The sequence below is a fragment of the Arachis ipaensis genome, chromosome B7, assembly GCF_059453495.1.
Source record: "Arachis ipaensis isolate K30076 ecotype BB chromosome B7, ASM5945349v1, whole genome shotgun sequence".
NCBI lineage: Eukaryota > Viridiplantae > Streptophyta > Magnoliopsida > Fabales > Fabaceae > Arachis > Arachis ipaensis.
Window position 1 is genome coordinate 34,996,019 of NC_142442.1, and position 25,147 is coordinate 35,021,165.

At 34.9% G+C, this 25,147-nt stretch overlaps 2 protein-coding genes and 1 pseudogene across 2 annotated transcripts; all 3 read left to right on the forward strand.

Moving 5' to 3' along the window:
• Nucleotides 1–286: 286 nt before the first annotated feature.
• On the forward strand, nt 287–1,754 carry LOC107609562 (cysteine synthase-like). The gene is made up of 5 exons (XM_088492492.1): nt 287–298; nt 735–872; nt 998–1,018; nt 1,409–1,468; nt 1,560–1,754. Exons 1-5 carry the CDS (start codon nt 287–289, stop codon nt 1,752–1,754), a joined length of 426 nt encoding a protein of 141 aa, XP_088348618.1.
• A 9,347-nt stretch (nt 1,755–11,101) lies between these two features.
• LOC107609171 (glutamyl-tRNA reductase 1, chloroplastic) lies at nt 11,102–14,583 on the forward strand. The gene is made up of 3 exons (XM_016311025.3): nt 11,102–11,627; nt 12,021–12,262; nt 13,120–14,583. Exons 1-3 carry the CDS (start codon nt 11,381–11,383, stop codon nt 14,254–14,256), a joined length of 1,626 nt encoding a protein of 541 aa, XP_016166511.1. The 5' UTR covers nt 11,102–11,380; the 3' UTR covers nt 14,257–14,583.
• A 2,331-nt stretch (nt 14,584–16,914) lies between these two features.
• Nucleotides 16,915–18,453, forward strand: LOC148550817 (uncharacterized; annotated as a pseudogene).
• Nucleotides 18,454–25,147: the final 6,694 nt, after the last annotated feature.

The window sequence follows — 25,147 nt, forward strand, 5'->3', positions numbered from 1 at the left end:
CTGTTCATCTTCCACCTCTCTCATTCATCTCTTTTCGGCCACCCATTGCAGCTCATCTCCTTGCCGGCGTCGCCGCTGCAAACAATGTCGTTGATGTTGCCTTCAATGAGCTCTGCGATTTGGTTGTTCCTTCTCTGTCACTTCTAATAGGTAATTTATTTCATCTTCTTCTTTTGATTTTTCTCTCACTTCATACTTTTAGATCTAGTTTATGATCTAGTAGGAAAAAATAGGGAATGCTTGCTCACTGAGTCGTGCCAGCAAATCAGATCTACCAAAATGTTTGATGGCATCCTCGGTCAGTGATTCGTCGCGAAATGGTTCCGTACTTTGATTTCTCTGTTTCTATTCTTCCTTCTTCATGCCTTTCACTTATATCGGATATGCTGATTGTGATTTTCAATTTCTTATTTTATCTCCTTTTATGTTTTCTGTGAATCGTTAAGTAGAAAGAGGACCGCGATGGAGAAGTTTATTAGGATTCGCTCACAACAGTCTTTTTTTCTGCTTTTGTTTTAGGAAATTTGTTGATTTGATTACGATAGATAGATGAGATTCTTTACTGGAGTCGATATATGAATTCATCAATGCACAACTTTAGAAAAATGTGCTAGTTTTAGTCTTTCGTGATTCAACTATAGTCAAAAGATTTTGAGACATTGTTCTGCTTTTAGTACATTTTAGTACAACTAATTCTTGCCAACTTTGGGTGATCAATTTTGTTCTTGTGACAGATACATTATCAAACTACTGGCCCAGAGATATGGAAAGGTTCAAATGGAAAAGTCAACATGCTTATATGCGGGATAGGTACTGGTGGTACCATCACTGGTATAGGAAAATATCTGAAAGAGAATAATTCCAACATAAAGGTTAGCTATTCTTTAGATACATTTGCAGAAGATAATTTCTACTATAATCATGGTGTTATTTTCTTGTTATCATTTTTCTTTTGACTTTTGGTAGTTGATTGGTGTGGAACTAACTGAAAGTCCAGTGCTCTCAGGAGGAAAACCTGGTGAGTTACAACCTCTTTTGTGATAATGACTTTCTTATATTTTTTTTAAAAAAAGGTTATTTATTTATTAGAAGTCCTCAGGGTTAAGGTCCACAACTTTATTTTTAGTACCCAGTGATTTGCAATTTGTCATTATTAATGTGTAAGTCCACACAAGATCCAGGGTGGTGCAGGCTTTGTCCCTAGTGTATAGGAAGTCAATCTTCTCAATGAAATCATTCAAGTAAGCTTTATTCAAGAGTTGATAAAATGTTGTGATTCATGAATACCTTTTAGTAGTATTTGCCTTAAAAGTTACACGAGCATTCAATATGTTTTAATTGGGAATAAGACTAAAAAAATGATGCATTTTATGTTTTGTTAACTCTTGAGATATGTTTAAATTGGCAGATATCAAGTGAAGAAGCTATAGAAACTGCAAAGCAACTTATGCTTAAAGAAGGCCTGTTTGTAAGTTTCCCAATGTATGTGTATTAGTATTCTTTTGTGACACTTGTAATTTATTAACTTTATTGTTGATGTTGAACCTGTTGATTTTGAGAATAATGGAATTCTCTGGCTCCCTGCTGAACCAGAAGATGCAGAAGACGAGCGAGAAACTTTTTTTGTTGATGAAGATGATGAAGACAATGACGGGAATGGGAATGCCATTGGTGAGTGGGGATATCTTCAAACAGTTTTGGAAGTGGAGAGCATCGCCATAAGGATAGGACAAGTGAGGAGCAGAAGAAGGTAATGAAGAATGTAGTAGATGGACCTTTTAGGGCATTGGTGGCTCAGCTGTTACAGGTCGAAAACCTACCTGTTGAAGACAATGGTGAAAACGTTTGGATGGAACTAATCACATCTCTCTCGTGGGAAGGTGCTACTTTATTGAAGCCAGATACTAACAAAAGTAGAGGGATGGACCAGCTGGTAATGTGAAAGTCAAATGCATTGCTTGTGCTAGCCGCATTGAAAGGTAAATGCTATAATTTATCTGATTTTCTGCATGTGATTTCTATGTTGTCATACTTATCAGATTTTCTTTTTTACAGTAGGGTTGTTAAAGGAGTTGTTTATAAGAATAATGTGGCTCATCGTCGCATGACATCAAAAGTTGATAAACCTCGCTTGTTGATCCTTGGAGGAGCTCTTGAGTACAGGCACTCAAATTGTGCCTTCAATTGATCATCTTTCATCACCAAAGTTGGGTTACCGTGAAGCTTTTCATGTTGAAAAGTTTGTTGAAAATCTGAGTAGTGCTGCTGCTCAAGGTAGTAAAAAACCAATGAAAACATTGATGTTTTTTTACCGCTGTCCAAAGCAATTGGGTTGCACAGTTCTAATCTAATCTTATTTTATAGAAATTTTATTGTTATTATTTTATTATTATAAAAAAAATCTTATGGAGACTTTAACTTGTAAATTACAAATCATGTAAAATGTGTGTGCACTAGCAACCACAAGGCATGTGTCTTTTTTAAGGAAAAAATATAACTTAATTGTCATTACTACCAACTACACATCATTAATATTTTTCTAATTTTGACATCGTTGAATAGATATTTCTTAAAGGTGCTGATGAGGAAGAATTGAAGAAGGTAAAGCATGTGGTTCAGTATGCAGTTTTTGCAGCTTACCATCTGGCTTTGGAGACATCTTTTCTTGTTGCTGAAGGATTGGGAATCATGAATGATCCTACTCTAAATGGTTATGGACCTGCAGAGAAATTAGATCATGGCATCAATAGATTTTGTAATATCCATTTCATGAATAATCTTACTGTAAATGCTTATTTTTTATTTTAGAATCTATTGTGTGTTTGCAAATCATCCTTAATAGTCTGTATCTATTTTTTTATTTCAGAATGGATCATTCCTAGAGCCGCTGCCTGCTGTAAGGCAACATATAATTGATGGTTTCATTCGAAAGGCTCTAGACATTTTTACAAGAGAGTTTGATTTCTTTGACAAGGTTACATCCATATCCGGTGTACTATTTCCACTCCCTAAGGAAGAACGCCGAGCTGGTATCCGAAGGTATGGACAGAACCTGAAAGCATAATTTTTATGTGAATTCTTAAGTGCAATTTTATTGTTTGGTTGAAGTTACTGCTTCTGTTTATTGGAGAAAATTGAATTGAATGGTGAAAACCTTTATCTACCAATAGCTCCTAACAAGCTATATTTGCATGTTTACTATATTTTTAACTTTTAACTCCCCCAATTCAACGAATAACCTCGGTGAGATGGGAGATATATTGGGTTGATGATGTTTGAGTTGGAGACAAAATTGTAATTTCAAGCACATTCTACACCTAATTCAAATAAATTGTTATTTTATTTATTATTCCTAGAATTGTGAAGTCTTTCTGGCAATGGTCATGAAATCATATTCATATATATTCATACTTCTCACTCTCACCTTCCACGAACAAGGCAAAAGCAAGGTATTTATTTATCTGATCTTCTCCCATTTGAACTAATCATGATTCAAAATCTATATGCAAGTTGATGGTAAACTACTCTTAATTTGGTGTTTGCTTTCAGAGTTGTTGATGGTACAAATCCAAAAGAGATAGAAATAACAACACCTTCTTTTAATTATGTAAATTTTGAGAGAGTTGAAAGGCTAATCAAAAGGTTGGTGTCTATTTCTTCCCTCATACATATATATAATTTTTGGCCTCAATAGTGCTTCCAAGAATGAATGCTCTGCTGCAACCGGCTTAAAGCGGATGCTTAATCAGGTACATGTTTGTTCCCAAAATTGTCAAGCATTGATTGTTGTTAATGTTGGTCAATGGCTTATGGAATTTCTGGCTTATTTGCTGAATGAACTGTTATAAGACTTTGCTTCAATTTTGTGCTGTTGTGTAAACTGTGAGGTTCTTAGATATATTGGCCTAGAAGATTCTATATACTTCTCACGAAACATTTCAATAGTCACAATTAAAAATATATTCTATATATCAATCATTAAATATATTCTAAAAATCATTGACTAATTGGCATTAAAGCTTCGTTAGAATTTTTGGCATTCTTTAGGAATTGAGATAAGGATTTTATTGGAAGTGGTAAATAAGGATTTTATTCTTGGCATTCTTTAGGAATTGAAAGCAATCAAGAGTGCAAGTTACGCACAAGAAGTACCAGGAAAATTTTTTCTTACTATGTAAGTATAATGATGATAATACTAATAGCAATTTAAGGAGAAAAAGAGATTATGAATAGCAATTACCTATGTAATTACTAAACTAACTTCCTATAATAAATAGGCAAGCATGTGCGTAGCTTAATTTTTGCTGCTTCAAGATCAGAAAGTTCTTGAAGAGAATCTTAACTTATCAAGTGCAGGATTTGAAAGGTAAACTATTATTATTATTATTTATACTTTTAATTCATTTACTTGTATAAGAATACAATTGAATATATACATAGAATATTCCGTAAGAAATATAAAGCATATATATATGCACTTAATTAACTTTTATATATATTATAATAACGTATTATTTAGGAAGCTAACAAGTTCAAATAATTCACAAATAAATACCAACTTTATATGAACTAGTTAATACAACTTGAAGTCTGATTGCTACCCTCTCTTTCCATTTATATATACAGATATGAAGTATAGCTCTTATCACTATATATAATAACCATCTTGTAGCAAATATGGAATTGAAGTGTAGTTTCTTGTAAATAAATTAAATCTATGTTATATTTTGCAAACTAATTTCAAATCAAATTGGCTAATTACAAATCAAAGCTATAGTCCATCAAACAAAATCAGGAGTGTAAGTTACGCACAAGAAGTACCAAGAAGATTTCCTCTTGTTTGATATTATTTCTTTTGGTATTTTATTCTAATGTCTTTTCCTGAAATTCTTTCAACTTTCAGTTTTTTTTTTATCTTATCTCCATTTGGCTCACATTTATGAACGAGTTAACCAGGTCTTCACTGTATATTTTGGTATTGCAGTGGGATTCTACCAGATATGTAACCTTAAAAAAATTAGGCTTCTTTCTTCTTTTGAGATGGCTTACTTCTCTATTTGGTTTGATTGAGTTATGTAATTGCTGCTTTAGATTTGTATATATGCTGCAATATTTTCATATGAACCTGACACTTTATTTTTACCATCTGCATGCAGGATAATATGAAGCTAATGGATGACATAGCTGCTCTAAAACCTACCATATTTGTTAGTGTTCCTCGGTTATGTCCAAGTTGGAAGTAGGAAGTAGGAAGTAGGTCTTCTGGAGCGAGCAACAGAGCATCGTGAAATATGGAGATTTTATGTATTAAGAGTTAATGTTAAGACATTTATAGTTAAAAAATCATGTTATGCTTGATACTTTGTATAAGAGTTATTACTTTTGATTTTCAATACTAAAAAAATCATATATTATGTTTAATACTTTGTTTGTGAGTTATATAATATTTTGTTTATGGATTATGATTTTTTGGTTATTGTGAAATTTTAATAAAAAAATCATTTGTTTAACAGGATAAAAATGAGGGTAAAAACTGCCTTTTTAAATGAAAAAAAATGTCACTATTAGGTTAAAACGGCGGTTCAAAAACGTCATTTTAACCAACTAAAAGTCACCCTGTCAAGGTAAAAACGACGGTTCAAAAATATCGTTTTAACTAACCATAACGCCACTCTGTCAAGGTAATAATGGCAGTTCAAACCGCCATTTTAACCAACGAAAACGCCACTCTGTAGGGTAATAATGACGGTTCAAACTGCCATTTTAATCCTAGAAATAACGGCGGTTTAAACCGCCATTTTAACCAACAAGAAAATGCCTTTAGTCGAAAATAATGGCGGTTTGAACCGCCGTTTTAACTTACCTAAAAACCGCCGTTTTAACCCAGGAAATTGTGGCGGTTTTCAGAAAATCGCCGTAATAACCAAAATGGCGCTCAGAATTACGTCACTTTCCAAAACCGCCATTCTCGGTAATAATAGCGGTTCAAACCGCCGTAAATACCCAAAAAAATTGCCGTTTTAACCAAATTTTTTTTTGTAGTGATAATCTAATATTGTTGGAATTTACCATTTTTTTTCTCTATTTATAAATTAATTTTTGTATTTTATAAGTTTAAGTAAAGTAGTTTATATAACCAAAAGAAATTATAGCGAGTAATTGTAACAAAAAAAATAATGAAAATGCCTAGTAGAAGCAACGTAAAAGTAGAAAATTTGTAGACTAGTAACTCTTGCAAAAGGTTGTTAATTATATAATTAATTATAGGGTAAAGTACGATTTTGGTCCCTAAGGTAGGCGCTGAAAATTTTTTTCGTCCCCAACCTTTTTTTCGCTACAAAATGGTTCCAAAGGTTTTAATTTGTTTTAAAGTTGTCCTTCGGACGAAAATTCCCTTCTTCCTTCTTCCCCAAAATGCAAAAACAGAAGCAGACAGAAGCAGAATGCAGTGAAACAACAACAACAATGAAACAACACCTAGAAGAAGAACACCAACAACAACAATGGATAATGAAATAAGAGCAACAACAAAAGTAAAACCAGAAGCAGAATCAAAAATAGAAACAGAAGCAGGCAAAAGCAGAATACAGAAGCAGAAAGCAGAAGCGGTGAAACAACAACACCACCTAAAAGAACAACACCACCAACAACAATGGATAATGAAATCAGAGCAACAAAAAAGAAAAACCAGAAGAAAAAACAGAAAGATTAAAGAAAAAGGGATGCGGCGGTGGTGGGGGAGGAGGGGCTACGGCAGTGAACTGCGAATCGCGAGGGAAGGAGAGCTGCGGTGGTGGTGGCAGATTGCAGGGAAAGGGATGTGGCAGTGGTGGCGACGCTGCGAATTGCGACGAGAACGGCGATACGGTGGTGGCGGCGGCGCGGGTGTGTGTTGAGGAAGAAAGGAGCGGCGGCGGCGGCGGCATCGAGATTCCCCATTCTCCATCACAGGCGGCGGCGCGACGGCGCTACCTTTCCCACCCCCGACTCTCTTTCTTTCCCCTTTTTCTTTCTCCCCCCGATTCTCTTTCTCTCCCCCCCTCGTCGTTCCCTTTCTTTCTTTTTTCTTTTTTATTTTATTTTATAATTCTTTTAGTTAGGGGTAAAATGGTAATAAAAATAAAAAATTTGGTAAAAAGAACGATTTTAAAACAAACTAAAACCTTCAGGACCATTTTGTAGCAAAAAAAGGCCAGAGATAAAATAAATTTTTGGCCTCTACGTTAGGGACCAAAATCGTACTTTACCCTTAATTATACAATCATGTTAGGTAACTAATTATATTTTAGCCAATATCAACTAATAATTTATTGGACCAAAATCAAGCCTACAAAACAAAGAAAAAACATTAAAAAACTATTTAAACAAACATCCTCTAAAAAAAAAATCATACTTACGCATCACACTCTCCCTCTCATTCTCTTCTTTCTCCCTCAAATAAATCAACTCACATTTTCGGTAAAAAAAAAAAAAAAACTTCTATCACATTGTCCCTTTTACTCTGCAAGAAAAATCAGTCCTCATTGTTGTTGTCACTTACCACTTCCGCCTCTTTTATCGTCACTACCCTACGTCTTTCATCTTAGCTTCTTTCCTTCATCCGATGCCATAACTTCCAGCCTTTACCATCATTGTCATTTACCGTAGCTGTGGTCTCGTCATCATCTTCCATCATCGTTGCCTCCGTGTCTTTCATTTTTTGCTTCTCTCCTTCATTAGTTCCAAGCTTCTAGATTCTTTCTCAGATCAATGGAGGCCACCACCCAGATTATAATTGAACCTGCAACAACTTCCTCATATCATTCTTTTTCTTTTTCAATTTTCTTAATCAAATTCCACATATATGTTGCATTGTTGATTCCAAAAGATATTATAGCTAGAGTGAGATAATGTGGATCTAAGCGATGAGCACATGCACGGTGCCTTTGTAGATTTGACAACATACATATATTTGTCTTTCAATCTTAATTATTTCTGGTATTTACTCTTGTATTCTAATTTCGAATGATTTTTATAATATGCTTTGGGATGTTCTTTTCTCTACATTTTTAGGTGTTTTTTTCACATAAAGTAATGAAAATAAGAGTTAAGTACGATTTTAGTCCATGTAGTTTAGGCCGAAATTATTTTTGTCTCCAACTTTTTTTTTTACATATAAAATTGTCTCTAAGGTTCAACTTGATTTTAAAATCGCCTTTCAGACAATTATACTCTCAATAACACCATCTCCATTGCAACCCTGTTATATGTTCTTCTTCTGACTCGTACTTTCAGAAGAGAGAGAAGTAGAGACTCAGAGAGAAAAGCAGAAACCCAAAGAAAGAGAGAGAGAAGGAGAGAAAGAAGCCTTGCCCTTGCCCGCGCCTCGCCCTCGCCGTCACCCGCGCCTCGCCCTCTCCCTTGCCCGTGCCTCGCCCTCGCCCTCGCCCTCGCAGCGTCGCGACTCGTCCTCGCCTCGCCTCACCGCGCTTGGCCCTCTCCTTTGCCTCGTGTTCCTTGCGTTTCCAGCATCATTGCCGCGTCTCCCTTACCCTTCTCTTCCTGCCTTTCACCATCCAAACTCACTGCCACCACCACTATGCAGCTCCACCGTCATTATTGCCATCATAGGTGGTGGTGTTCTGTTCTTGTTTCTAGATTGTTGTTGCTTTTCTTGGTTCTTTGGTTTTTGTGAGAAATTGGAGGAAGAACAAAATGTTTGTTGTTTTTGTTAATGTTTGTTTTGACGATGATGATGATGATTTTCTTTGTTTGTTGGAGTGTTGTTGTTGAATTGCTATTTTGGTTTTGATTTATTTGAAATTGTTGTTGAAAGTTGGATTTTCTTGTTGGATTCATGAAGAGATGGTAATGGGGTAGTAGTGGGTAGGGTAGTGGTGATGGTGGTGATGAGAAGAGAGAAACGGGTATTCGGCAGTAGTGGCAATGGTAATGGTGTGAAGAGTAGATGATGATGATGGTGGTAAGAAGAGAGATCATTTAAAAAATTAATCTGTCTAAAAAGACGATTTTAAAATTACGTTAAATGTTAGGGATGATTTTGTATGAAAAAAAGGGTTGGTGACGAAAAAAATTTTCAGCTTAAACCATAAAGACCAAAATCGTACTTAACCCTAAAAATAACTATTGATACATTTATTTTTCGCTTATTTTTAGATATCTTTTCTTTACATTTAATGATTTTTTGTTATTGTGTGATTTTGGATATTTTTTAATAATTTTGGAGGTTTTTTTATCGTATGATTTTGGTTTCTTTTTATATTTTTGAATGTTTCTTCTAAATATCAAAAGGTTGGTTGATATTTTAAAAAGTTAGGAGAATGAGAGTTGATTACCTATTTTTTTAACTTAAAACATTATTTAATTCAAATACACTCTATTGTTTGAATTAGCGAAAGGTTAGTTTATTACTAGATGTTTTAAAATAAATCAAATTCGGTTAGGATAGTAGTTAGTTCACTAGTTTGCTTACATAAATGTCAAAGATTCGAATTCTGACTTGTACATGCTACAATCCATTAGCCATTAACAAATCCTTAAATGAAACTTCGGTTCACGACAGATTAATATGTCGAGTTGGGATACCATCGGAAAACAAAAAAAAATAGATGTTTTAAAATAAAGGTAAAAAATCTACATAATCAACCATTTTCTAAGAAAAAATAATGTATTTATTAGGTGAGAATTCATGTGCAATTAACTTTATGTAAAGATGATAGTTGAGAGTCATTTAATAATTTGATAGGTTTGATTAAATTGTCATCTTATAACTTTCAATATCAACTTCACGAAATTAATTGTATCTAAATTTTCACCTTGTTTTATTATGAAAAATACTAGAATACCATGAAAATTGGTTGTTTTTGACTATCACTTAGCCATCAACTCAATTTATTTAGTTTAGTAATTTAAGAATATATTTTATCTTATACTTTTAAATATTAATAACTATCTCATAAACAATAAATTCTCATCTAACATTCCTCCCTTATTATTATCCATCATCAATTATGTTACATGAACCTACATAAACATCCAATATTAGCTTGTATCATGATATATATTTATTGTTCATAAAGAATTTTGATTAAATTATTATAAAAAAGTTTTATTATTTTGTCATGACTCATGACATGCTTGATTATTTTGCTGCGAAATGTAATGTTTAATTATATTAATAGGTGATTGTTTTATTAAAAAATATGTGAAACATTTAGAATTAAAATATCAAACGGTTTTTTGTGCCGAAATCTACATTCTACGTTCCGAATCCTTGCTGCACCCTGGGTTTGGAGTTGGACTTGGTGCTCACGGGTCTTGAGAGAATTTTGGTGGTAGTTTTACTGCGCCATTCGTGCTATGAAGTTAATGTTGATTACCATGGTACTAAGTTGCAATAAGAGATCAAGGGAAAATTTAGTTTCAGATGTACCACGAGTTTAAAGAAGCCCTTATGTGCGTACAGCTTAGTTCGAAATAACTATTTTTGTTTTTTTGGTGGGCATATTCTTCGTTTTGCACTTGTATTCTTTTGTTTTTTTGAGGAATCTTAGGCGTAGCAATTTTGGTATTTTGTAATTATCAATTGATTATTAATAGTGTTTTTAATGGTATGAGATTATATTTAATAATAAAAAATTATTCACTTTTATTTTAATAATTAAGTGTTGATCTGAAAACACAAAAATTGTCACCCTTAAGACTTTTTTTTTTTTTTTGGATGAGTATTGCATTTTTGGGATATTGAATTGGTTAACTTTAGGGAGGACGACAACCTTCTAATTAATGATTTAATTGAATAGATGGTAGGGTCGGTTATAATTTAAGAGGTGGGTTTATTTAACATATGTCTTTATAAATTTATTATTAATAAAAAATTTTAAATATTTTTATTTAATAAATATAAAATAAATATATTAAAATTAAAATTTTTTTATTTTTTAATAATTTTTTTTATTTTATAATTTTAACATGTATTCTTAAGACACATAATAAATAAATCTTAAAAATAATAATAATTAGAAGGAGCAAAGGTGGGGTCCATGAAGAATAAATAAAATAAATGGAAAAAATGGAAAGAAATGAAGAGTAAGACTACAGTAAGAGGGCGTAGTGTAGGATATAGGGAGATTACATTAGAAAGAGAAATTTAGAATGGGAGTGTGGATAAAACGTGTTCTCCAACAGCCAATGAGAATAAAGAGAAATCACACCAATCCCCTGAAATCCATCCAAACACCTTCCATTCCGCCACATCTATTGCACCATTTCCACACAACAACGAACCAAAACCAAAACGGTCAACACACCACCACAACTAAACTACCTAACCTACCATTACTCCATAATTTTTTATTTTCACGCATTTCCGGTCACCACGATGGCTGTTTCGACGAGCTTTTCGGGGGCTAAGTTGGAGGCTTTGTTCCTCAAATGTTGTTCCTCTTCCTCTGCCAATGCTGCTTATTCTTTGTGTGTGCCTTCCAAAACCGCCGCCAAGGCCACCAGAACGACGCCGTTTCGGAGAGGCCTGGTTCGTTGTGACGCTTCGGCTTCTCCTGATGTTATTCTTGACAATGCTGCTGCCGTCTCTGCTCTTCAGCAACTTAAGACTTATGCCGCCGATAGTCAGTTTTCCTTCCTTCATTTCTATTTTTTCCGATTATCTGATTTTATTGCTTACATAATGGAAAATTTAATTGCGTTGTTTCTTTGTTCTCTTCTGTATTCATAATTCAAGTGTGTGCGTGAAGTCTCACTTGGATGTGGTATTACATGACTCTGCAGGCGCTCATAGCTCAGTGTGAATTTATTATTTTGTTTCTTTTCCTATCGGTTCACACTGATGAATCAAGTGTGATGATAATCCACACTCAAGAGATTTGATTGTGTTTGAATGAAATCAGCATCAACATTAATTTGATTGAAAAACTAAGATTACGACTATGACTCACTCACCTTTAATTGATTAACTTTGCTGTCAAATTAATGAAATTATTGAAGTTTATCAACTATGGCAGGGTATACGAAGGAAAAGAGCAGCATCGTGGTGATTGGACTCAGCGTGCATACTACACCTGTGGAAATGCGTGAAAAGCTTGCCATTCCAGAAGCAGAATGGCCCAGAGCCATTGGAGAGCTTTGCGGCCTCAATCATATTGAAGAAGCAGCTGTTCTCAGCACCTGTAACCGAATGGAGATATATGTTGTTGCTCTCTCTCAGCATCGCGGTGTAAAAGAAGTCACCGAGTGGATGTCAAGAGTAATGTCTAATGTCGATTCATTTTTCGTCAGAGATTCCATGTGTTGTCATATTGGTCCTTCAAAAGTTTTGCCATATTTATTCTTTTTGTAAGAAATAGATTAATCACATCAAAGGATGAATTTGATAATTGTTTTATGAGATAAGGTCCAATTTGGTCTTTCAAATTTCCATCCTACATCAAAGCAGTTTCTGACCTTTGAAAATGACCAAATTAGTCCCTTAGTTTATAAATACTGAATCTCCTTCATCTCTAAGTTAACTGTCCTCAACACAATGATGATATAGAATTTTTAAGTGTCGGTGTGGCATCCTCAACATTCAAGTGACATGACTAAATTTCTATATGATGAATTAGGCATCTTAGATTAGTTAATTGGATTCATTTTAGTCTCTACACCAATATAAAAATAAAAATAAAACTAATTAACTAAAATGAGTCCAATTAATCAACTTACAACACCTATTTGATTATACTGAAGTCTTAGCCATGTCACCTTATTGTTAGGTTGTTATGATGCCACACTGATACTTTAACGCTCTATGTCAGCACTGTGCTAACGGCAGTTGAAGTTGAACTAGGTACACAGGCGATTCACGATTTGTTTCAGGGACCAATTCGGTTATTTTCAAAAGTTAGGCACCGTTTTGATGGGTGCTGAAAATTTTGGGACCAAATTAAGCATTACCTCATCATTATATATATATATTTTTGTTTATGAGAGCTTGAAAATCCCTTTGAACAACAAATATAGTGATGCACGAATTCTTGGAGGACCAAGTATAGGGAGTTTAGAATTTCTTTTTCGCTCAAAAACTAATAAATGCATATTGCACAATCCTGATCCTGTTTGCAGACTAGTGGAATCCCTGTTTCAGAACTTTGCCAGCATCGATTTTTGTTGTATAACAAAGATGCCACACAGCATCTTTTCGAAGTCTCAGCTGGTCTTGACTCTCTTGTGCTGGGAGAAGGCCAAATCCTTGCCCAGGTTAAGCAAGTTGTCAAAGTTGGACAAGGAGTCAATGGCTTTGGGAGGAACATCAGCGGCCTATTCAAGCATGCGATTACTGTCGGGAAAAGGGTTAGAGCCGAGACTAATATTGCTGCAGGAGCTGTTTCTGTTAGCTCAGCTGCCGTTGAATTGGCCTTGATGAAGCTACCTGAAACTTCACATGGTAATGCTAAGATGTTGGTTATTGGAGCTGGAAAGATGGGGAAGCTTGTGATCAAACATTTGGTTGCAAAGGGTTGCACAAAGATGGTGGTTGTCAATAGAAGTGAGGAGAGAGTTGCTGAAATCCGTGAAGAGCTAAAGGATGTTGAGATAATCTACAAACCCCTCTCAGAAATGCTTGCTTGTGTAGGTGAAGCAGATGTAGTTTTCACCGGTACAGCCTCAGAAAACCCATTGTTCTTGAAAGATGATGTTAAAGACCTTCCTTCTGTGAGTCAAGACATTGGAGGCCATCGCCTCTTTATTGATATCTCAGTTCCTCGGAACGTGGGTTCATGTGTCTCAGATATCGAGTCTGTGCGAGTTTACAATGTTGATGACCTTAAAGAGGTTGTAGCTGCAAATAAAGAGGATCGGCTGAGAAAAGCAATGGAAGCTCAGGCAATCATTGGTGAAGAATCACAACAATTCGAAGCTTGGAGGGACTCGCTTGAAACCGTTCCTACCATAAAAAAATTGAGGGCTTATGCTGAAAGAATCAGGGCTGCTGAGCTTGAGAAATGCTTAGGTAAGATGGGTGATGATATCTCGAAGAAGACACGGCGTGCCGTGGATGATCTTAGCCGTGGCATAGTCAATAAGTTGCTTCATGGTCCAATGCAGCACCTGAGGTGCGACGGCAGTGATAGCCGGACCCTGACCGAGACCCTCGAGAACATGCATGCTTTGAATAGAATGTTTAGCCTTGAGACTGAAATATCAGTGTTGGAGCAGAAGATTCGAGCCAAGGTTGAACAAAACCATAGTGACAACTAAACTCCAACTTCATTGATTACACTCATTTATTTCATCAATTCCAAAAAGCAAAAGGAAAATTGAAAACATCCACACCCCTGTTTAGGATTGTTTTTGTAACTTATAAGTTTCTGGTTGAAACAATGTAAGTCTCCATGAGGGAACTTCAACTTCTTCCTGAACCTCATAGTACATAGCCGTTCGGCTTTGTAGTTTGTAGTATACATAATAGAGTGAACTATGGCGATCTTTGTATTTATCACAAACGATGTATGCCTAAGATTTGTTCCCTTTATTGGGAATAATGACTTGTTAATACTACTAAGTAGAGAATGGTTTTTCTTGTCATTCTTTATGCTCTATTTTTTTAGCGTGAGTTAGATTGTAGATAAAAAACCTTTGAGCTGAACACTGAAAAAAGGGTCCAAGGCACAAGGAATTTAGATTTTCCAAAGTGAGTTAGTAAAGAAACGAAGTGAGTGGTTAATCACTATTGAATTTGTAACTTTCATGATATGTTTATCTCATTATTTTAATTTAAGAATCATTAACTCTTTATTTTATTATTTTATCAACTTTCTCACTTTAAAAGATTTGGATCCAGCCATAAGAATTTCATAATGTGGAGTCTAGGGAGGGTATAAAATAAATCTAGTTAGATGTGCTTCTGTTATCTTTTAATGAGTTCTACTTCAATCTTGAATTAAGGAGTTGAGCTTTATTATTAACTATCTAGATCTTGCATAGTAGTTCGTAAAATGATGTCTGTTTAGAATGAAGAGGAACTTAATATGGAGAGAAGACGAGCATAGTTTGTTTTTGTCCACTAATACAGTATCAGCGGTGATCCCATTGACACATTGTCATGTGCGAAGTGATTGCATAATCTAGTTTCCTATGTGGACTTCTGAGTTATACTTTGAGGTTTTAGGGCTTTTTTTTTTCAAGTATAAACAACAAACAATACATAAATTCATGATTTTGGTATCAATATATCTAAAGTGAAACAAAAAAGGACACTACATCCTTGCTAGTCATCTTGTATGAAGATTTTATGAGCCTTAACTATAAGATCAACAGCTAGAATTTGGTCTTTATGATATTGAAGAGAAAAAAAATCTCACCGGATTTATCAAATATTTTTGTTTGATTATATATCTTTGGATTTTTAAATGATGGTAAAATATATTTTTTGTCTCTAAAATTTATTAAAAATTTTAAAAATACTCTTAAGTTTTAATTTGTTTTAATTTCGTTTCAAAATTTTTTAATTTACATCAATTCTACTCTTTTAATTAACAGTGTTTAAATCATTAACAAATATTAGTAATGTGACAAATGATGTGAGAAGGAAAGTGAAATCTCCAAACATACTTATTTGAGTAACCATTTGTCTTCCCTTTTTTAAATGATTTCTCTTATTTCTTCTCTTTAGCGACGAAGACAAACAAAAGCTAGAGAACAGAGTCACACAAACAGACTTGGAGGGGGAGGAGAATGTCGCACCATTCTCTTCAATCTTCCGCGGTGACGTTGCAAAATCACCAATCACCAATTTGATAATTCCTTTTCCAAATCACCAATCATCCATGTATCTTGCCTTACTATTAATATATCATCTACACATATCAGTACGATGAAGAACTTATCACCTATAGATATTTTGATATATACATAATGATCTGTATTCGTTCTGGTGTATCTATGACTCACCATAACAGAATCAAACTTTTTGTACCATTATCTAAAAAGCTGCTTTAAATCATACAAACTCTTCTTCAATATGTAGATCATATTTTCATTTCTAAGTCCTACAAATCTTTTTGGTTGTTTTGTGTAGATTTCTTTCTCCAAACCTCCATGGAGAAATGTAGTCGTCAAATCTAACTAACTGCTCAAGCTCCAAATCTAAGCAAGCTGTCAATATGAGAATCACCCGAATAGAACTCATTGACAATAGAAAAAAAAAATCTCATCAAAATCTATTCTTGACTTTTGTTCAAAGGTTCTAACAACTAAGCACGAACTTGTACTTTACTAGCTTGTTGCCATCTGTCTTGAGTTTGAACACCTATTTGTTCTTTAGAGCCTTCTTATTTTTAGGAAGTTCAACCAACTTATAGGTGTTTTTTTTATTTTATAGGAAATTTCTTCTTTTCATCAAATAAAATGAAAATCAACTAACCGTTATGGCTCATGTGTTTCTTCAAGTATTAAACTAAGCATTTTTTTGTCAAAACTTCTTGTTTCTCTTTTACTCTATAAGTCCCAACCAGTTTTAATTAAAGTACCACACAATTTATTATAATTTTTTATTATCAATGGTGTGGATTAAACCTGTATACATTTTTCATACATCAACCATTAATTGTATCCAACGATCAAGTTACACTTTTTTATATGGTAAATTATACAGTAAATATTCAAATATGTATAGAAATACAAAGATTCCATTAAATGCAATGTAATTGCAACACAGGGAGGGGTAGAATTAGGCAATTTCGTAGAGATCCGAGGGTTTGGAATCGAGAAGAGTACTGTAGGTTGAAAAATGAATCGTTCTCTATCTTTGTAGATCATCTTCCTGAAGACATATCAAAGAGGGAGCTGTACCACTTGTTCAACTGGACTGGCCGAATAAATAATATTTATCTCTCACGAAAACAAAAAAATGGTAATATGTACATTTTTGCGTTCATTCGGTATACAACGAAGGGTGGAGCCACAAAAGCTATTGCGGAGATGAATAGAACGAGGTTACGAGGAAAGGTTGTTTCAATAGGAGAAGCGAGGTATAGACGAACAAATGAAGTGGAGAATGTTAAGAGGCATCAAGTGGAGGGCGATGGCCGAAAAATTGCTCATCATCAATCTCAACATGAGGAGGGTCTAAAGGTTTCAGGGAAGAGTATCGAAGAGCGTAGGAGACAGGCAGAAGCAGGAAAAAAAGAAGATCCACATGGCAACAGGTGGACGAAGAAGATGGAGGTTCCTGTGGCAAAGGAGAATCTTGAATGGCTACAGAGGAGTCTAATATGCGGAACTACGAAGGCTATTGACTATAGATCCTTGAAGACTATAATTGGAAAGAACTTTCCTCAGGTTGTACAAGTACGAGAACTTGGAGCCTACAAAGCACTCATGACCTTTGACAGCATTTTGAGTGTAGAAAAAGCCTACACGTTCAAAATGAATAACTTGCTGCAACTTTTTCATAACGTCTGGAGATGGGATGAGGAGGAGCGTAGTGAAACTCGAAGGGTATGGTTAGAGTGCTTTGGGGTCCCTCTGCACACGTGGTCAGCAGAGACGTTCAAGATAATAGGAAGCCATTGGGGAGAAGTTATTGGCTGCGACGAAGCTACGGAATAATGCCTGTCGTTCAGTGTGGGACGAGTACAAATCGATACTTGTATTATGGACACAATTAAAGAGTGGATTCACATCACAATTGGAACTAGTGGATTCGACGTCCTAGTTAAAGAGGTGGGACAGGAGAGTTACGGTCGGGAATGTAAGCTTCGAGAGGTAGACAATTCTTGTCCCCTAAAATCATGCGAGAATTTGGTTGCTAGCAGTTCGAGCACCATAGTGCCGGTGGCAAGCAGGGATCCGGTGGTTGAGCTGATGACAGCGGTGCCAAGGAAAGAAGAAGTAGACGAGGGTAGAGTAGTAATTTTTGAGAACATATTGAATGAATGGAGTTATTGCAATTCAATTCAATTTCAAAAATTAAAAGAAACGGATGATCCTAATTTAGAAGGAAGTGCTGATTTGAGGGGATATAATGATTTGCTAATAAATGATGCTGAATCCGAAAATACTATTACTTGGGATTACAGCATTGATGGGCTGAAGAAAGGTAACTATTGGAGGAAAACAAGACAGCAAAAAAAGCTTGTTGGCTGGCCCAATAGAGTGTTTTGTGCAAATTGTGCAAATGGAGGTAGATTGAGCCCAACTAGCTTAAACAGAAGCCCGTTGCATACTGAAGATGCTGGACGTGGTGGGCTGGTGCTGGTGGATGCGGATCGGGTCACTCCAAGTCGGGTTGAGCTCTCACCCACTCCCGGGCTTTGCGACGCTGCACAGAATCAGGTGGATCAGGCGAATCAAATCCGGGACAAATGCCTGATTCGGTCGGTAACGGAGAGCTCAGAACCGTGGAACAGCGATGGGATCGTGGAGGCGAGTATGATTGCGGGCCTGCGATGGTGAAGGTTGCGCTTGAGCTTTGCCCGATGAAAACCACCCTCATGGAGTGCACGACGGATGAGGCGAGCCGACTAGTGATGCCGATAGTGAGGTTTCAATCTCCAAGGGATGGTGGGCCAGGGGAGAAAGCCGTGGACAAACCTGTAGTGACCCAGATAGATACTAGTCGTATTACGGACCTTCAACAAAGCATTGTCAAGAATGGAAGAGACGCCATGGGTGACTGTATAATAGTCGGTGGTACGGGACTTGATGGATGCAGTACTGGGCCCGGGGGTGTGGTGGATACTGACGTCGAAAAACAGGGAAACAGTAAAATAAAAGATTTGGAACGGGAGGAGCAGATGCTTGAAAATAGGAAGACGTGAGAATTGGCGGTTGAATCAGGAGCAGTGCAGTACAACGACGAAGATGACATCATGGCCATTCTTCAATAACAGAACGAAGCACTAGCTCAAAAAAGGAGGTTGGCAAAGCAGAAAGAGAAGGCACGAAGATGCAGACCCAAAAAACTGAAAAAGGTGTGTAATAATGTTTTAAAATGATTTTTAGCACTTGGAATGTTAGGGGGTTGCGGGGTGTTGGAAAGTCGAGTATGGTGAAAGAATTAAAAAAGAAACAAAAACTGAATTTGTTAGGTTTGGTTGAAACTAAGATGCAAATTGTGACTAAGTTTGATATAGCTAATATTTGGGGGAGTGATGCTGTGGGATGGGAGTTTGTAGGGTCGGAAGGCTCATCCGGAGGTCTATTATTAATGTGGGATGAATTGTTGTTTAAAATGAATAACTATTATAAAGGGGAGAGATGGTTATGTATTGAAGGAGTCCTATCAAAAAATGAATTCAATTGTGCTTTCTGTTTAGTATATGGTGCTCATACTAGAGTAGACAAACTGGCTGTGTGGGAGGAACTGAGCTTTTTAGCCGGGTTATGTCAAGTCCCGATATACTACATGAGAGATTTTAATGAGGTTATACAGATTGAAGAGAGGAAAGATCAGAACAGATTAACAGCGTCTGCAGAAGATTTTAAGACTTGGGTCCAAGATATGCAATTAGTGGAACATATTCACCACTTGTTTTTTGGTTGTGAGTTTACCTGGCAGGTGTGGTGTGAATGGATATCTGAATTTGGGAGGTTGTGGTCTGTTCCGGGTTCACTAAAAGAGCACTTTGAGAGTTGGACGGGTGTCATTAGCAAGAAAGAGGAGCGCAACAAGTGGCTCATATGTTTTTTTGCAGTCATATGGAATGTTTGGCTTGAGAGAAATGGACAGATATTTAACAACAAGGAAGCAGGTGTTCAAGAGGTGTTTCACAAATCTTTGACTAATTATAGAGAGTAGCGTAGTGTGGATCCCTTCTGTTGTTGATGGCAATGCCGAATATAACAACAGGGATTCTGTCCAGATTGTTTGTTGCTTTGTTATCTGAGTTCTTTGTCTGTCGTTCCACATTACTGTGTTGAGCTCATTTATTCAATGTGTGTGTGTGTGTGTGTGTGTGAGACGTGGTTTGAGATGAGTTCTGTGTGTGTGTGTGTGACGTGGTTTGAGATGAGTTCTGTAACGTGATAGAACAATGATAAGATTTTTTGGTGACTAGAACAATGATAAGATGAGTATGCAGAGAATGGGCTAAGTAGAAAAAGTATCTAATAAAATATTGGAAACATCACCGGAGAGTACCGGTGCACCAGTTGTTTTAACCGTTGATTTTAATTAATATATATTATATATATTTTTTATAATTTAGATCAACGGTGAAAACAACTGGAGCATCGATACTCCCGGTGCACTTGAAATGTTTCCTAAAATATTAGTAGACGGTCTCATAAAAGTTTACTAGTTGACATACATGTCTTTTTGAACAGGAAGATATAACTTTCGCAAAATAATTAAAACATTGTTGGAAAAAAAATACAATAAACAAATTTATATTAAATAATTATATATAATAATAAATAATTTAAATTTTATTTAATTGGATATATATCATATTAAATAATTAATTTAATTTTAATATATATGAGTGCAAAATAGTTTACATGTGCATTCAATTATATAATATTACGTAAAAAGTAATTATTTTTATATTAATTGCATGAATAGTTATTCAAAAATATATGTAATTGAATAATTGTATATAATACATCAAAATTAAATTCAAAATTAATTTATAAATAATTTTAGTTATATTTTTATATTTTTTACCTGTCCCACACCGAAAATGTCGTGAATTCTTCAGTTTCCTCCTTAGAATTTTTTCTGAGACTCTCAGCAGCTCTAAAAGCTCTAACTTGCTGTTGGCGCTAACAGTCCTTTCAATCTCAGGATCAAAATAAAAAGAGGTTCCATGTCTCTATTCTTACTCATAAACAAACAAAAAATAAGAAAAAGTGAGAAGAAGAGAATTTCCAGTGAGATAAACTGAGTAAAAGAAATAAAATAAGGTAAACTAAAACAGAAAATATAAATTTTCAAAAATTAAAGATAAATTTTAAATAAAATTTTGAAAATTATGAGAGAAAAAACAAGAAAATACAATGAATAAAACAAAGAAAAAACTACAAAACAATTTTCGAAAATTAAAGGGAAAAAATTAAACAAATTAAAGCAAAGAATGTCTAATCTAGGTAATCAAACAATAGGTAGTTGTCAATCACAGTTAACCCCTGGTAACGACGTCAAAAACTTGATGCAGAGTTTTGAATAACACAAACTAACTGGCAAGTGCACCGAGTCGTACCAAGTAATACCTTGGGTGAGTGAAGATCGATCCCACGAGGATTAATAGATCAAGCAACAATGATTGAGTGATTAAACTAGTCAGACAAGCAAAAAGAAATGGTTTGGTTCAAATTTGCAATAAATAGTAATCCAGAGAATTTAAGAAAGCAAACAGTGAATGAGTTGTGAGAATTATATGAGAAAACAGTTAAGGCTTTGGAGATGTTTCCTTTTTCGGATTAACAATTCTTACCCATTACTTTAATCATGCAAGATTCAATTCATGGTTAACTTTAATTGATTAAACTCTAATTCGTTAGTAATTTAATCTCCTCTAACCTAATCAACTGTCAATTCCTTGGTCACTTAATTTAGATTAAAGGTTTAAGTCCAATTCTAGTTTATTAGCCACAAAACTCTAAGTACCCAAAGATAAGATGATTATATGTCATGTATCACGTTAAGTCCGAGTAATTAGAGAATTATGAGGAGTTAGTTTCAAGCTATTATTCAACTGATTTTACTTTTTCAAGATTCAACAAGAATTCAATTAGAAAAAGAGTTATCTTCCAATATATTCTAATTCCTAGGATGAAGAACGAAATCAATCCTTGAATTTAAATCAATGTATTAATTAAAAGTAGAATGACAATAGTATTAATCCATCAAAATAAACAAATCTCCTAACCTTAACAGAGGAGGTTTAGTTGCTTATGGCTAAAAAAAACTAGAGTTGTAAAAAGTCTCAAAGTACCGAATGAGGAAAAAGAAGCGAAGAGAGGGCGAAGGGCTGAATCTTTCTCCTTTCATATCTAATCGTAATTGATTTGAAAATAAAATAAAATAAAGTTACAAACCCGAAAAGATTTTGTTTTATTTTAATTAAATAATAAAAACTAAAGCTAACAAAGCCTTCCTTGAACATCTGAAAAACGCGTTACTGGTGCTAAACGCCAGGCTCGGCGTTTAGCGCCGCTTGAACAGAGACAATTTTTGGACTCACTGGCCTCCTGGTGCTAAACTCCAGGTAGCGGCGTTTAGCGCCATTAGCGCACATTCTGGGCACGTATTACGAAGCTCCTGGCGTTAAACATCAGGTCATGATGTTTGGTGCGAGGTGATAGAATTCAAATTTTTTCATTTTCTTCTGTAAGAACTCTGTCAACTCGCCCGAACCTTACCTGAAATCATCTAAACAACAGTGCAAATCAAAGCAGCATCCAAATTAGTCTAAAACACCAAAATCTAATAAAAACTCAATAAATCTATGTCTAAATTACTAAGAAAATATAGAAAAGATGCTCACACATCACATCTGAGGTTTTCACAATCTTGATGGGTAATGCATTAAATGAAAAACAAATTTCTGGAATTAAATTAGCATCTAATGCATCAACCATAACACATTTATTGTTCGTTGATGATTGCATCATTTTTTTAGGAGAAAAAGAGGAGGAAATTTATCAATTGATTCAAATTCTTAACCTATACACCTTGGCTTCTGGTTAAATGATCAACCTGAAAAAATATGGAATAACCTTTGACAACCAAATTCCAATCCAAACTAGAGTCAAATAGAAGAAATTCTGAACATTCCTTCTTGGGACAACATGGATAAATATTTAGGGCTCTCAGCACAATGGGGAAGAGAAAAAAACAAGTCCTTAGAATAGATCATGGAGAAAGTGGAAGAAAAATTGAAGGGTGGAAGGAGAGCCTTCTAAACTAAGTCGGAAAGGAGGTCTGATCAAAGCAGTCATACAAGCGATACCAATCTATGCCATGAACAACCTTAGATTTCCCAAATTTTTATGTAATAAATTGAATGCTAAAGTGGTGAAATTCTGGTGAAGGAACCAAAGAAAAGAAAGAGGAGTGTGAACAAACTGATTTTTGCTAGTAGAGAAATTCACAAAATTAATCGCGTTGTAAGTATAGTTTCTAAACTAACAGAAAATCATTTCGTACAAAAATTTGGTTGTCACAAGTAACAAAACCCAATAAAATTTATAACCGAAGTATTTAAACCTCGGGTCGTCTTCTCAAGGAATTGCAGGGAGGTATGATTTATTATTGGTTATGAAAAATGTAGAATTTTAGGTTTTTGCAATAGGGAACAAATAATTTAAATGACAGAAAAAATAAATTAATAATTATAAAGAAAACTCTTGGCAAGGTACGAGAACTGGAAATACTATCCTAGTTATCCTTATCAGATGTGATGAGAATTGGATTCTGCTCCCACTTAGTTAACCCTTACTAAATAAAGGTAAGTCAAGTGGATTAATTAATTTGATTTCTTAGTCCTAGTCAACTCCTATAGAAAGATTAGCTTTAGAGGGGTCCAAATCAATCAGCAATCCTAATTTCTAATCAACTATTGAGTTTGATAACTCAAGCGTTACTAACTACTTAACCAAAGCCAAAAGAAGAAAATAAATCATAAATTAAATTGAAAGCATCAAAAGAGATAGAATAAAACAATCATTAATATGAAATACCTCAAATAATATTAAATAGAGAAATCAATTCTAACATAGGAAAGTTCATAAATCAAATTGAAAAGATAAATAACAATTAAGGTAATAGAATAAATAAAACTAGAAAGTAAATTAAAGGAACCTTGAACCTGTGATTGAAGAAATAACCATAAAATAAGAGGAATCCTAATTCCTAAAACCTAAGAGAGAGGAGAGAGCCTCTCTCTCTCTAAAAACTACATCTAAATCCTAAAATTATGTATTATGAATGTTGTATGTGTCCTCTTAATTGTTCTCTTTGATTCCCCTATTCTCTGGCTTATATTCTGTGTTTCTGGCTTGGATTTGGACTGATAAAGGGTCCAGAAATCGCTGAGGACGTTTTCTGCAGATTCCTGTATGTGGCGTCCACCACGCGGTGCGTGTGGGTCACGCGTTTGCGTGTTTGGAGTTTTTCCTGGTCACGCGTACGCGTCAGTCACGCGTACGCGTCTTTTACGTTCTGCTCAAGGCACGCGTCCGCGTCGCTGCCATTTTGCACTAGGCATGCGTTCGCGTCGTCCATGCATTCGCGTCGCTGCCTTTTCTTCAAAACTCCATTTTTATGCTTTCCTTCCATTTTTGTATGTTTCTTTTTCGTCCTCTAAGCCATTCCTGTCCTATGAAGCTTGAAAATACTTAACACACAGATCACAGCATCGAATGGTAATAAAGGATAATTAAAATTAATATTTTTAAAGCATAGGAAACATGTTTTCACATATATCATAAAATAAGGAAGGAATAGTAAAACCATGCAATTCATATGAATAAGTGGGTGAAGAATTGATAAAAACACTCAATTTGAGCACAAAATACATCATAAAATAGGGGTTTATCAACCTTCCCACACTTAAACAATAGCATGTCCTCATGCTAAATCCAAGAGAAAAGAGTAAAGGTAGAATGGTGGAATCTTATACAATGCAACCTATTCTAAATGCAAGCTACCTAAATGAATCATGAAATTCTAATTACTATCCACCTATTTATATAGAGCTTACATGTGGTTAATTTGATTCATAATTTCAAGGAATCACATATGCATAGCCAAGCCTAAGTCATGTTAAAGCACTTTCACAATTGAGTTGAGTTTAAAGGAATTCATAAACTTGCAAGACAATTAAATAATTAAATTTAGATTTATGGAGATGAGCTATTGAACCCTCACTGGATTTTTTTGTGTTTACTCTCTAATTACTCAGTGTTTGGGGTTAATCACTCTATTCTTTTCTATTCATGCTTTCTAAAACTTTGTTCTTCATCTAACCAATCAACAAATATATAATGTATACATACAAACATCATGAGGTCTTTTTGAAGGTTGTAATGGGGGCAAGGTAAAGGTGAGGATGTATATAAGGCTAAGTGAGCTATAAGTTGAATCCCTGATTAGTCTAAGATCTCACCTAACATATACATTCTCTATAAAAATTTAAAATTATCC

Excerpts from the sequence above, each read along its gene's own strand:
- LOC107609562 (XM_088492492.1), top strand. Across the intron at positions 873-997 it reads AGAATAATTCCAACATAAAG|TGCTCTCAGGAGGAAAACCT; the intron begins GTTAGCTATTCT and ends CTGAAAGTCCAG. Across the intron at positions 1,469-1,559 it reads TGCTTAAAGAAGGCCTGTTT|AATAATGGAATTCTCTGGCT; the intron begins GTAAGTTTCCCA and ends GTTGATTTTGAG.
- LOC107609171 (XM_016311025.3), top strand. The coding sequence starts at position 11,381 with ATGGCTGTTTCGACGAGCTTTTCGGGGGCTAAGTTGGAGGCTTTGTTC. Across the intron at positions 11,628-12,020 it reads TAAGACTTATGCCGCCGATA|GGTATACGAAGGAAAAGAGC; the intron begins GTCAGTTTTCCT and ends CAACTATGGCAG. Across the intron at positions 12,263-13,119 it reads TCACCGAGTGGATGTCAAGA|ACTAGTGGAATCCCTGTTTC; the intron begins GTAATGTCTAAT and ends TCCTGTTTGCAG.